The sequence below is a fragment of the Sabethes cyaneus genome, chromosome 2 (assembly GCF_943734655.1).
Source record: "Sabethes cyaneus chromosome 2, idSabCyanKW18_F2, whole genome shotgun sequence".
Lineage (NCBI taxonomy): Eukaryota > Metazoa > Arthropoda > Insecta > Diptera > Culicidae > Sabethes > Sabethes cyaneus.
The window spans coordinates 189,464,993-189,480,264 of NC_071354.1; the positions used below are offsets into that span (position 1 = coordinate 189,464,993).

Here is a 15,272-nt window from a genome sequence, read left to right on the forward strand (position 1 = left end):
GAAACGAATATTTGCTAATTTGCTAATAATGGATAAGGAGACAATAACTTAAGAATAACTGCAAATGATGATGATTTCTATTCAGTGACGTGCTCTACATTTTGCTGTTGGTTCGAATGTTGTTTTTCCACAAAAGCTTACACGCAAGCCCCCAAACGAAAACTATTATCGGGGCTTACAAATATCAAATCACCTGTAGGTATTTTATGTTCGGTTGACATTTTAATTTTATCTGCAGTCCTATTCCACACAACCGATTACTCCGCAAACAGTGTTTCCCGGTTCTTATACAGTTAAATTCGCCTTCATCCGGTTCCCAAGGCATCGGTCATAAAATAATATGCCCCCAACACAAGAGGAACGTTCCTCAAAATCAAACAAACGGGATTTGCTAGCCTTTAAGTCCGCTGGACTACGGCTTACTACGTCACGTTCTTTATGTGATCTAGTTATACTAAGTAACCAGTATGGGCGGATACATTTTTTTTCGATTCGAAAAAAGAGTTGTTGCGATCAAATTCTGTTGAGGTAGGAAAAACGAGAGAAGGTGTACCGAAGCGCAAGCCGCAAAAACTTCGGCCGCTCACCCGCGTGTGCCGTCGTCGTTGTTCATACGATGCGAAGGGTCCTCCTCCCGAGAAGCACTGACGCGGACACGCGCTTACGAAGTCCGGAATCGGCGAGTGCTCTCGGGCTGTTCTATTTGAGTGATATAAAAGGTGTAGTCCGGTCGTCGAATCAGTACAGTCAAACAATAAAGCTTCAATCAATCAGCTCAACACAGACCTCTGTGAAACAATCATCCAAAATGTTTAAATTGGTAAATAGCCTTGAATGTGATTTTTCCTATATGCTGGTTAATCCTATTTGTGACAATGAAAAATTATGTTAGTTCAGTGAATTTACTAATTTTGTTGTTGTGCTTTGCTTGTTTAGGTGGTGTTGTCTGCTCTGCTTGCCGTCGCCGTCGCCGCTCCAAGTGCGACTCTCGTTGCACCAGCCCCGCTGGCGTACACATCTTTGGTTCATCAACCCACCGTCTATGCTCAGAAGGAAATCTCCTACCAGAAGAACATCATTGAAGAGCCAACCATTGCCCATGTGGGAACCGTCTTGAAGCATGTTCCAACTGGAGTTACCCACACCAGCTCGGCGGTGGTGCACCACGATGCCAAGATTTCCGAACCAATCTTCGCTCCAACTGTGAAGAAGACTGTCGTTGAGACTCCGATTGAGAAGACCACTTACCATCAGACTTACGCTGCCGCTCCAGCCATCACCTATGCTGCCCCAGCCGTGACCTACGCTCATGCTGCTCCAGCCGTAACCTATGCTGCCGCTCCAATTGCCAAAGCTGCCTATGTCGAAGCTGCCCCAGCTCTGACTTACGCTGCCGGTCCAGCTTACGGTTACGCTGCTGCCCCTGCTCTGACCTACGCCGCGGCACCAGTTGCCTACGGCAGCGGTAGCTACTACCACGGAGTCCCCGCTGTGTACGCCAAGCACTAGAATATGAATGTGACCTGATGAAGACGACTGACGGAATCCTTTTCCTTTTGTTCACGCTTTGATTGTTTCTTGTGAAAGATGAGGAAGATGATGCTAATATTCGAATAAATTATTTGAACGGAATTAATTTGTTTTGGATTTTTCAATTAAACCAACTTTTTGCCTTATCCCTATATGTTGTTGGCCTGTACTAAATCTGTAAGGAATTGAACAGGAAATGACCTCATTTGAGGCAAAAATAAATGCAGAGGATATTGAATAATAATATAATATTACTACCCATAATAAACAAATAGAATGTCATCTTTTTGTTTTTGCTCGATCATCATGTTTTATAACTTTTTTGAAACCTTGTGTGAATGAAGCTTTGGCACAGTATTCCAGATTTTTTCAAAGAATATAGTGTGCCTCATTACAGCTTCATAGCTGCTAAACTTATTTATTGAGTTGTATATGAAAAGAAACCGGTAGTTATACAGTATAACTTATACTCATTACAAAGCTTCGTAAAGGGCCAGTTGTAGTTATACTTGGAGGTAGACTTGTTTTGTCATCATTTTCTATAAATACCGTGCAATTTTATGCATTATGTTTCTACCATCATTCCAAGTTACATTTATTTAAACCTACATTGCATCATGTGTTGTATCCAATCGAGCTAAGTTATTAGAAGTATTGGTATAGTTTAAAAATAAATAATTTCTTCGGCTATGATGCAATTTATTGAAAGTAGTGGACGATGATAATTTAACCCTCAATTGATCAACCGGGTACACCTGTACACCTGACGAGATTTTCGAGTTCCAGTTTCGAACTGTTCCTTTTGAAATATGGTCAGAAGGCTCCAGTTACTTGTTGTGTACATAGTTTTACGTACATTGAAACGTTTAAATAACATTTTTTATATTTATAACCGGGTGCTCCGACCACTCGAATTTTGTCGGATTTTCGGTCAGTCAATTTAGGGTTAAGTTAGGGTTAATCACTAAAACTTTTGAAAATTTCATTTTTTTTTAAATTTCAGATTTTGGTTTTGCGGTCTTTTCTGCTACTAATTTTGTAATGATCCGATCACGGGAAGTGGCCGAAAAACGATCATACACATAAGCATTCCAGTGCGGCGTGGAACAACCTCGCCGGAATAAAATGCCGCTCCTGAGAAACCACGGTTTTCAAACTTTATGTACCTTCTTCTCAAAAACTACACAACGTATTGGAACAAACTTTTTATTATTTTGTTGGTAAGAGTTCGGCAAAGACTTTCATAACTTTTGAGTTTTGTAAACGAAATACAGCTTGAGGAAAAAGAAAAGTTATAAAAGTCTTTGCCGAGCTCTTACCAACAAAACAAAAAAAGTTTGTTCCAATACGTTGTTTATTTTCTGAGAAAAAGGTACATAAAGTTTGTAAATTGTGGTTTTTCAGGAGCGACGTTTTATTCCGATGAGATTGTTCCACGCCGCACTGGAACGCTTATGTGTATGATCGTTTCTCGGCCACTTCCCGTGGTCGGATCATTACAAAATTAGTATCAAAATAAGCGGAAAAGACTGCAGAATCAAAATATGAAATAAAAAATAATGAGTTTTTCAAAATTTTGAGTCGTTTATGTCCCCTCAAGTTGATTTTGTATATAAAGCACGCGTATTTCATGAATATTTCTTGTAGCATTTTTTCTCAGCTTTCAGCTGAGACCATGGTGGTTCTTGAATGCCTTTGGACACTTTACTTTTTGTTCTTACAAAGTATAAAAATTACCTTTTTGCCGACCGGTTTCGGGTAAGTAGTTACCCATCTACGGGGCCGAGTCCAACTAATTATGTTGATGAGAGCAGCTACAGACTTAACTTTGTTAAGCCGAAGAGCGGCGATACTATTGTAGCATCATCCTCGTTCATCAGTGGCCGCTCAGCTGTGAGGATGTGTAATGACTCCCACGCAGTCAAATGTGATGATTTTCGTACATTTTTAAAAGTTTAACATTATTCCAGTTTATCACATGTTCACTGTTAATGGCATGCATTGCCACACTGGAGTCATTAGTACGTTTATTTCCGGTTGCTGCTTTATGTTCTTTCACGCGGACTTTAATTTTTCGACGAGTTTGGCCAAAATATATCGCCGGGCAATCTTGACACTCGATTTGATAAATTCCCGATTTTCCTTCGACGGGGACTTTATCTTTCGTGTTACAAAGTAAATCCCGTAGTGTATTATTGCTTTTGTACACTACGTGATACCCATGTCGTTTAAGGCGTTGCCTAATCGGATTGGTGGCTTTCGGGTTTTAAAAAAAGAAGTATTTCATAACAACAACAATGACAACCAAAACAGTAGTTGAATAATTGATAGCCACAAAATAACCCCAAACTGATAAAAATAATGACAGAAAAACGACTCAAAACCTCCTAAAAATGATGCAATACGATATAAAAATAATACAAAAATAAAATAAACGTAATAATAAAAGAAATACTGAAAGAATTCCAATTCGAATTTCAATATTGACGCACAAGAGATTCGAAATCGACAGCAAAATAACAAATAACGGCAAAAGAGAAACAAAAAAATGATTCAAAATTTATATAAAATGATGCAAAAAATGTCATGAAACATAATGACAAATTACCAAAATGTACCGAGGAGGGATATATGAAGAAAAGCGTTGTTTTTCTTCCGTTTTACGGATTTTTAGAAAGCGAACAGATGTATAATTGGCTACATGTTAGAAGGGGAAGCTGACTGGGAGGAAACTAAGAGGAGGGAGATGCGAGGAGCGTGTGAATGAATGTATGTACCGCCATAACTTTGGAACTCGGCACACATGTTCTTTGACGTAAAGGAATCAGCGCAGGGGGTTTGACAAAAGGGATGACGGGGCGGTCTCTTATATGAGGGAAGAAGGTTCAAATGGGTGCGTTTCTCTTGCATTCAGATAAGCAGTTGATAGCAGTTGTACAAGTGGCTGGATGTCAAGAGGGGCTTTCTAAAAGGTAGCGATAGGCCGGGCGTTGACAAGGGGAAGTTCAAATGCGTAAAAAAAGCATTGTCTCGTTTTATAGGGATTTCCGTAAAGAAGAAAGATTTGCAAGTCGCTGGGGGACATCAGAGGGGGGAGTAGGTACATTCCAATGAAGAAAAAGAGTTTTGTTTCTTCTACGAGAATTTTCATTACAATAACAGATGTACAAGTGGCTGAAAGACAAAGGGGATCCAAGTAGAATCAGGTGATCAGCTAGTATAAGATACAAACGTGATACAAAAATGATACAAAAATCATACAAATGCATACAAATGACATATAAAGACTTCGCCATAAAAAATAAATTATGAAAATGACACCAAATTAATGCAAAACTGACACTACTAAAATAGAACAAAAGAGATATAAATAAAGCGAAAATAAAAAAACGCAAAACAATATAAAAATCGTATAGGAACTAAACAAAAATAACACAGAAGGCTAAAATTGCACCCAGTCAATACAAAAATGACATAAATGATGCAAATGATTCAATAACGTTACAAAAATAATAGAAAAATGACACAAACAATGACTTAAACGATATCAGAAAAATGACTCAAATATGGCATAAATATGAATTGAATGTGATTCAAAAACTACCTAAAAATAACTCAAAAATTACACAAAAAATGCTTAAAAATGATACGAAAAGTTATTCAAAGAATAAACAAATAAGCAAAGAGCAAAGAATATACAAAACTGAAGTAAAAAATCACAGAAAAATGAAACCTTCGGCATACTAACATAAAACAAATCAAGTGATACAAAATGCTGCAAAAATAATACTAAAATTGTTTGTCTTTTATTGTCTAGTAGCGTAAGGTTTATCCTTTTAAAAAATGCTACTTCGGATTTGTCGATAAGTATAATAAAGTCTTACATTTCTACACAATTATTTAAATACATTTGTACTAAATGTTTCTCTGTATGTATGTAAATCAACATAAAAATAACGCAAAGATGGCATTTAATCCAGACAAAACATTTTTCGTTTTTCAATGCCCTTTTACTCTTTCATGACTTTTACTCAGAAAAGTTAATATTTCCTATAAAAGTAAGGTTGATCGACCCATATCCCAGTTAACTTTTTAGAGATTCCACTGACGACATGAAAATAATCTGAAATTAAATAATAGAAAATTTTTTCCAAATTAAATTCTTCTATTTATATTTATTTGCGACAGATACGTAATTCGCTTACGACTTGTAGGCTTCATCACTGTCTGTTTTCGAACTAAAACTAAACTAAAACTAAAAGTTCGAAAAGAGACTGAAGACTTAATGATGACTTAAAGACTTAGATTGATTATAACTTAAAAATCAAATAAAATATTACAAGAAAAGAGACCCTAAATTAACATAAAAATCCAAATACAATGGTATAAAAATCATTAATCCAAATAATATCATAAAAATAAAACAAAAATATCTAAAAACGATTGGAAAATAAAACGAAAGTTATACTAAATATTCCAAAAATGACAAAAAAGATACAAAAATAAATATAAAAATGATATAAAAATATTACTCTCATTTGTAAGTATTATTGTTGCCTTAATTTGTCACTGGATTTTGTTTGTTTTATTAAACACTTGCAATCGATTCATTCGTTAGCATTCACGCCTCTCACGCCGAGGACCCGGGTTCGAATCCCAACCCCGCAGAAGTCACGAATGACCTAAGCTGTTAAAGTGACTATAATCAAACAAAACAAAAGTTTTACTTAGTTGATCAGTTGGTGTATTTCTTATTAATTTAAAATATATCTTTACTAAACACAACTTTAAATATTATTTTTTCAACAGTAGTGCTGCTAAATACTTTTTAATCAGATTTCAAAACAAATTTCTCTCTGAATGAGCACAATTTGATCTCAAAAATTCCAACCCCATGATGTTTCCCAGTTTCCATCGATAGCTCTTCGCCAGAATTTAGACCATGTTTTTTTATTCTTTTTTTATTTATTTATTTGAAGCAGGGAAAAACCCATTTGAGTGAACCGAGCCATTATTTGCCTTAAAATCAAAGACATCTGAATAATGATTAATAAAACGATACATGCTAGTTACTGGCTCATTATATGCATAATTTGTTCTTGCTGCTGGGAGGCGAAAAAATGGATGAAAACGGATATTGTGACATATACGTCGTTGAGACAATGTAACAAAACGGTACAATCAATATGGGATTGAAGAATATCTGAAATAAACGTTAATCTGACGACATCACGACGAAGAGATAAAGATTATAATTCTAGCAGCTTACAACGATCCGAGTAACTTGGGAGGTTCAGAGGATCTCTCCACGGTGAGTGGCGTAGGGTAGGGTTGTGCTATGTTTAAAAAGAAATAAGGCAAATCTGCGGGGACATATGCGAAAATTTACATGTTCTGATATACCATTATTTGGCAAAAATTCTTTCAGTGCAATTTTTTTCTGAAATTACACTAAATTTTCTACACCTTTACCTTTGACGTCCTTTTGATCAAGTAAGTAGTGTAGGAGATAAGATTCTTTGAAAAAAATAAACTTATTTCCAAGTACGTCCTTTTCTAAAGTTCTAAAAAAATATGTTTTATATGAAAGTGCAGCGTTGCGTGGTATATGAAATATCAATAAATTTCATTTCATTCAGTCAATTGGCTTTTTCTTCAGCGTTTTGAGCTAGAATTGCGCTATAGGTGGTTTCGATCATGTCCCAAGATGACCACAAAACAGATGTTACTGGCATTAATTTCATGGTATGTCCATATTGCTGTTGTTTCGGAACGAATAAATTTTCATACAATAGAAAAATGAAAAAAGTCAGCTTTTGACATATCCGATAATCCGAAAGATCTCGGGTTTTCTTTAGTCGCCGCAAATCTCCAAATATTGAAAAAAGCCAAAAAAATCTTCGTCGAATGTAACTAGCTGAATTTAAATATATCTATTTTTAGGGAAGTTATGGTTAACTGAATTCTGTCAAAATTTTGCCTGTTTCGATTTTTCACGCCCGAGTAGAGATGGGCGAAAGGCTGACCATATTGTTGGCGTTAGTCAGCGTGCGATCTTAAATTTTCTATTTTTGTCGATGCTTGAATTGTAGATTTGTTGGAAAATCAACAAAAATAGAATATATAGAATGAAAGGCTGATGAGCCTTTCATATGATCCGGTTCACAGGAGAGAGGATTCAGAGGAATGGGTCTTGAAAAGAACCACGACTCTTCGAACGTACCTGAAGGTAATGCGAAGTTTGGTTTGGTGCATCGTAATTTACCTAACTGTCAACTTAACCAACAAACGAAGCATGAAAGTCACTCATTTGAATCGGTTCGCAGCAGAAAAAGAGCAGGGCAAGATACCGCCTGTCTTTAGAGGCTTTTTGCTACACTCAAGTCCCAAAGTGTAGGTTGTTCTATGCGTACAGATTTACTTTTAACTGGGCTTTAATAGTGAACGTGAGTACGTATGTATGCATGCTTGAATGTTCCGCCATAACTCTAGAATGCCTTGACTGTTCTTCGCCAAATTTGACAAACATATTCCTTGACATACGACAATTAGCACTGAGGGGTGTGACAAAAAGGGAGTGGGCCCCAACAAGGGGGAGGAGGTCTAAATAAGTAAAACGGGTTGTGTTTCTTTTGCTTTTGGACCAATATGAAATATGAAACGCCTGGATGCTCCTAATCGAACTTGATACACATGTTTTTTGACATAAAATAATCAGCGCAGCAGGGTTGTCAAAAGGAGGGCGGTCTCATACAAAGAGGAAGGTCCAAATAAGCGAAGGAGTGCGTTTCTCTTGCATGTGGACCTATAGGAATTATATAAGCGGTTAGACGACAAGAGGGGGCAGGGTGACCGCTAATAAAAGGTTGGTATAAAAACGAAGTAGAGGATTTGTCTCCTTTTATACAGATTACCGAAAACAACAAATTTACAAGGGGTTGGTAAACAACAAGGGGGGAGGTGAGCTGACAAAGGCAACAAAGACGTTCAAATGAAGAAAAAGGATTTTGATTCGTGCATTATGAGAATTTTCGTTGCATTGTAACGATATACAAGTGGCGATATACAAGATATACAAGTGGCTGGGAGACAAAGGGTCATCGATTAAGATCGAGCACTCAGCTAGTCTCTATATATAAAACCCGACTTAATCCACCTAGTGGTGAAAGGAACCTTTGTTATACGGTCTTACTTGCTATTTGAGATAGAAATCGACACGTTTTCGGAACATAATTCATCTATTGGTTAACGTTGCGTAATGCGTTGGTTTACATAAAATTTTTGAAAATTGAATACGTTTACAAAATTTGAACAAAATAGGAACACTTTTAAATTTTGATAGATCCTTTTTTCATGAAATTGCTGAGTAAGGATAAGTAAGTTGTTATTAATCTGAGAAGTGAAAATAAAAGTAACATTGCCTTGTAAAGGTCTAGTGTATAGCTTTTTGAACTATAAATAATTTCCTGTAATGCCATTCTATTTGATTCACATCAATAGAGTTTTCTTGAATAATTTTCGTCAATTTTTATTAACCTTCGGTTACTCACGCTGTTGTATTTTGTACAACACGTGTAGGTTTTCCAACGCCATATTGCTATAAGATTACAAATCGTTGTTTAACTAACGTATATTGTTCAATAAACTTATTCTGAGCAAAATATCATAATTATTCAATGCATTATTAATTTAAATTGTTGGGAAAATAGATCAGCATAAACCGACATCACAGAATCGAAGCAGAATCAGCATGCGAGGTGTACCGCAATTGACCCCAACTGGAATTTTCTCTCGTTTCTTCATACGGAAAAATGGTGTCTGTATGCAGCAAAACTAGCCAATGTAAAATGTTTAAAATGTATCCGTCTGCTGGTAGTCGAGTAATTCGTAGTCAAAATTAAGGTATTTTTTATAATCAAAGTTCTACAGTTCCTAAACAAGAAAACATAGAGGTATACTATATTCAGCAAAGTTGTTTATTTTTATCATTTGTACAACTTTGTAATACATGAAAAAGTCATACAACAATTACAAAAAGAGCAAAAATATAAAAACTGATTTTACATATTCATATACAATAAATAAGATTTTTCTATCTTCACTGCAGAGATAGAAGGTTACAGTCTTTAGTAAAATTTCTTGTAATAATATGCTCTATAACTTTGCAGAACACTTCAATGTGTTATATTGACAGTGAAGAAAAATAAATTTATTTATTTCACTTTTAGGGGGATTAATCAAGATTTAGATTCCACCAGACGATAGAGCTTTTAATTTCAAGAAACTCTTCTAAAGGTTGGATAAACCTAAAACCAAGTTTTCCCAGTCAAAACTCTAGTGCGCACGTTTTCTTTGGTTTTAGGTTATTGTGCGCGCGAGTAACTGTGTTACAAAAGTTGGCGCGAGTGTTCGAGGGTTAATATCTTTTGACCGGTACCACCAATTCTTATGAAATTTTGCATATATATTCGTAGTGTCAAAACCTCTCGTTTGATATTAAAATAATTGAAATTAGGTAAATTATCTTGGTTAAAATCATTATAAATTATTGTTAATTTTGGTGTGGTGTATACGGTTGCTCATAACTTTCAAATTAAACGTCCAATCAAAAAATCATTCAATAGTGATCTATTAGGATATATTATCTTTCAAATGAGACTAATAGCGCATAAATCGGTTTAGCCATCTCTGAGAAACAGGCGATAATTATTACCTTGTCAAAACAGATTTTTTAAGCATAACTTTTAAACTACTTGTTTGTTTTCAATTAAAAAATCCTGAATAATTTAGCTTTAATAAGGGCTTTCATTTGATGCTAAGATCGTTGTAATCGGTCGTGTAATTCTGGAGAAACCCGTGTCACGTATTTTTCACATTTTTGTCTATAACTTTTAAACGAAACGTCGTGTCACGAAACAACTCAATAGTGATCTACTAGACAATAATACCTTTCAAACAAAAGTAATAGCGAACGATTCGGTTCAGCCATCTCTGAGAAACAGGCGATAGAAAAAATCATTACATACATACACACACACACACACACACACACACACACACACACACACACACACACACACACACAGACATTGCTCAAATCGTCGAACCCTATCGATTGGTATATGTGACTTGGCCCTCCGGGCCTCGGATCCATTTCGTGTTTTTCGACCAATTTTTAAACCTTTGTTATAGTATAACAAAGGTAAAAATGTATTTCTGGCTGTTTGTCTGTCGAATTTCCTTATTCTAAAACTACCTTGGGAGCGGGGAACGTCTTATGATGTTTCAAGATCGCTCCCCCTCTGGAAGGGGGGCTCCCATGCCAATGAAACACAAATTGCTACATAACTCGAGAACTAATCAAGCAAATATAAAACGGTGGGGGTTTTTGAAGGCAGAATTATTTCTAAAGCGGTTCTAAAAGGCACAAATAATGGTACTATTTTTTACCATATTGTGAGGTAATTTTTATGTAATTTTTATCCAACTTTTGTGTCATTTTTGCATTTTATTCGTAAGATGCTTTTTCGTATCATTTTTGTATCATTCTTCTGTTCTACTTGTGTTTTGGGTCATTTGCTCTATTTTTGTGTCGTCATTTCTATGTCATTCTGAGTAATTTTATATTATTTTAAAATAATGTTTGTTATACTGTTGTTGTTGTTTTGTTTTTTTTGGTTTTACCTTTGTTATACTATAACAAAGCTTTAGGAATTGGTCGAAAAACACGAAATTGATCCGAGCCACATATACCAATCGACAGGGTTCGACGAACTGAGCAATGTCTGTGTGTGTGTATGTGTGTATGTATGTGCGGGGCGCCACTTTTCTATCGCCTGTTTCTCGGATATGGCTGAACCGATTTGTTCGCTATTACTTTTGTTTGAAAGGTATTATTGCTTAGTATATCACTATTGAATTAGTTCGAGGTCCGACATTTCGTTTAAAAGTTATAAGTAAAAACGTGAAAATTACGTGACACGATTTTCTCCGGAACCAAGTGGCCGATCTCAACGATCTTGGTATCGAATGAAAGCTCTTGTTAACGATAAATTTTTCGGGTAAATTTTATTGAAAACAAACAAGTAGTTTAAAAGTTATCCTAAAAAAACCTGTTTTGACAAGGTAATAATTATCGCCTGTTTCTTAGAGATGGCTAAACCGACTTAGGCGCTATTAGTCTCATTTGAAAGGTAACATAGCTTAATAGATCACTATTGATTTGTTTTTTGATTGGACGTTCAATTTGAAAGTTACGAGCAATTGAATACAACACATTAAAATTTATAATAATTTATAACCATTTCATCTAAGATGATTTATCTAGTTTGAATTATTTTGACATCAGATTAGAGATTTTAATGCTGCAAATATATCTGCAAAATTTCAGTAGAATTGGTTTTGCCAATCAAAAGATATTAACCCTCGAACACTCGCGCCAACTTTTGTAATACAGGTTATTCGAGCGCACAATGGCCCAATGCCAAAAAGACATGCGCACTAGAGTTTTGACTGGGAAAACTTGATTTTAGGTTTATGGAACCTTTGGAAGAATTTCTTGAAATTGAAAGTTCTATCGTCTGGTGCAATTTAAATTTTGATTAATCCCCCTAAAAGTGGAATAAAAAAATTATTTTTCTTCAGTTTCAATATAACACATTGATGTATTCTGCAAAGTTTTAGAGTATATTATTACAAGAAATTTTGCTGAAGACAGTAACCCCCTATCTCTTCAGCGAAGCTAGAAAAATATTATTTATTGTATATGAATTAGTGAAATCAGTTTTTTATTTTAGCTCTTTTCATAACTGTTGTATGACTTTTTCATGTATTACAAAGTTGCACAAATAGTAAAAATACACAACTTTGCTGAATATAGTATACCTCTATGTTTGATCTTGTTTAGGAACTGTAGAACTTTGATTATAAAAACTACCCTAATTTTGACCCCGAATTACTCGACTACCAACAGACGGATACATTTTAAACATTTTACATTATTGCTGATTGTTTTGATGCATACAGACACCATTTTTCCATATGAAGAAACGAGAGAAAATTCCAGGCCAATTCCGGTACACCTCATATGCTGATTGCTTCATTTCTGTGATGTCAGTTTATGCTGATCAATTTTCCCAACAATTTAAAGTATTAATGCATTGAATAATTATGACATTTTCCTCATTTCAAGTTTATTGAAGAATATACGTTAGTTACACAACGATTTGTAACTTTATAACAATATGGCGTTCAAAAACCTACACGTGTTATACAAAATACAACAGCGTGAGTAACCGAAGGTTAATAAAAATTGATGAAATATATTTTACAAAACTTTATTGGTGTGAATCAAATAGGCATCACAGGAAATTATGCATAGTTCAAAAATCTATAAACTAGACCTTTACTACGCAATGTATATGTTAAAGAATAATATTTGCTCTTACAACCTACTTTTACTTGCACTTAATCAAATTATTAACAACTTACTTATCCTTATTCAGCAATTTCATGAAAAAAGGATCTATCAAAATTTATAAGTGGTCATATTTTTTCAAAATTTTTGGTCGTTTATGTACCCTTCAAAACCCATTAGGCATCCTGAAAATATTTGGGAACATCTTGTTCCTTACCAGAAATATTAGTATCCTTGCAGGTAAAACATTATACGTCTACATTGCACTATTACAACTGTATTTCTGCAAAAATTGAGTTTTAAAAATAAAAAAAATATCCCACTCTGTTTGAATACCATAAACAGCTTTGATTTCAATAAGCTTATACAAATTTGAAAAAAAGTTTATGTCCTGCTGTCAAAATATTGTTGAAGGGGGGGCAAGAAACAAAAATAATATAACACCTTCAATAACTAAACAAAAGAGTAAAAACCAGTGTTTAGTTTTGCGTATTATTGAAAATTTAAAACAAGAATTTTGTACAGTACTTAAATTTTAGTTCAACCGAACCAACCTCCATAATTTTTCGACCCAAGCACATAAGGTAAGCATCCAGCTTAAGATAAACCAGTTTGATAATAGTGGAGTGCCTCAGGATCACCTTAGATAGCCACAAATGTATAACTTGACCTTCATTTGAATAATCTAATCATAATCATAGTCTGAAAATAGCAGTTTAGGTCACTACAACTTTTTTACTTGGAACGCATATGCTGTGCTACCGACATATTTCAAGAAAACAAATCTCTAAAACTATTCACGTTTAAAAACGGTTGTTTCTTGATTAACCTTTCAATCTTGAATATCAGGCCGTTCTTAAGCTTATGTTTGTCTCTAACAATAACGTGTTTACCTTTGTATAAGGATGCAAACCGTTTCGGTAACAACTATTTGACGACCGCGAAAAAGTTCCCAACTCTTTGGCATCTTTGATTCCTTCTGGCAGGGATGGTTCGATCACCTTGACTTATTTTTTTGACTAAATTCGCAACACTCTCAAATCGTTCAGCCAGATTGATAACTAAACTATGAACGTACCAGAAAAATTCGGAAGAGTATTCACTGCGCATAGGAAATTCTTAAAAGCAAAGCAAAGCCCAGGTGATGCCTTCACAAACGACATACTTCACAGCCAGCTGTTAGAGTACAGGACAATTTCAGGGCTAGTTGCTACGATCCTAACTTGATTCTAACAGCCTCTCCCAGCCGAGATTCGGGAGTCCTTATCTAGCTCCGGGAGATAGGAAATCCTTATCTAGCTCAAAAAAGCAAAATAACTTTGATTTGATTTGATGTTATAGAAGGGCCACCATTCCTCCCAATAATAATCAGAACAATCATAGTTAGAAAATTTCAAGTTTCGAACAGTTCAGTGACATCCTTTCTGCATGGCTCCAACGCATGGTAAAAAACTGCATCTTTGAGTTTTACGCCCCTAACATCCAAAATTAGGATGAGTACTGGAATACTACGGAATAAAATGACCAATTTGGAGCCACGAAAGCACCGATAGTTAATATTCCGGATTGTTTAATGTGTCGTATTTCTATTTTTATATATGGCGGGAAAAATAATCTCACTGCAATTCGGAATATCTCCGTCAAAAACGGTACCGAGATTCAGTAATATATTGTTTGATTGGTTTGTGTCTCAATCTAATTCGGTTCTTTTAAAATAAGATGAATTTAAAATGAGATGAAACATAATGATATAACACTTTATTTTTTTGCCCCTTCACATTGCGAAAATTTTTAAAGGTGGGGCGGCATAAACTTTATTTCAAATTTGTATAAGCCTTACTGTCTTCTGCCGTTCCATGCGTCTATTGGGAAGACTACCGTTACCAAAAAACTTTGAATTATGTTATTTTGTAAAATGTTTTGGCAAGGACTTTCTTTCCCAATATGTACCAACAGAAAGTTATTTGTACATTTAGATTTAGTTGCCTACTCGCATGAAAAATAATATTAATAATGTTTCGAAGATCATTATCCGTTATGTGTGCAACAGGGTACCCGGGTACCTTTTCAGTTTTAAAATAGTTATAACTCATTCAATTTAAAACATACGTCATTGAAATTTTGCGACATCGTAAAACTCGTTGATCTTAAGTAATTGAGGTTTTTTTGGTGCATATCCATAAAGGGAATTACCAATGAGAGGCACTTGAATTTTTTTATTACGTAGGAGGGCGACAAGGGTACCCGGGTACCCATGATTTGCTATGTTTATAACTTTGGCTATCTTGAACCGATTTGGATGAAACCAGTGGCATTTGATTCGTAC

The 15,272-nt window shown here is 35.1% G+C and overlaps 1 protein-coding gene across 1 annotated transcript; it reads left to right on the forward strand.

Annotated features, from left to right (window-relative positions):
* The first annotated feature begins 808 nt into the window (after positions 1–808).
* Positions 809–1,509, forward strand: LOC128737538 (cuticle protein-like). The gene is made up of 2 exons (XM_053832206.1): positions 809–820; positions 937–1,509. Exons 1-2 carry the CDS (start codon positions 809–811, stop codon positions 1,507–1,509), a joined length of 585 nt encoding a protein of 194 aa, XP_053688181.1.
* Positions 1,510–15,272: the final 13,763 nt, after the last annotated feature.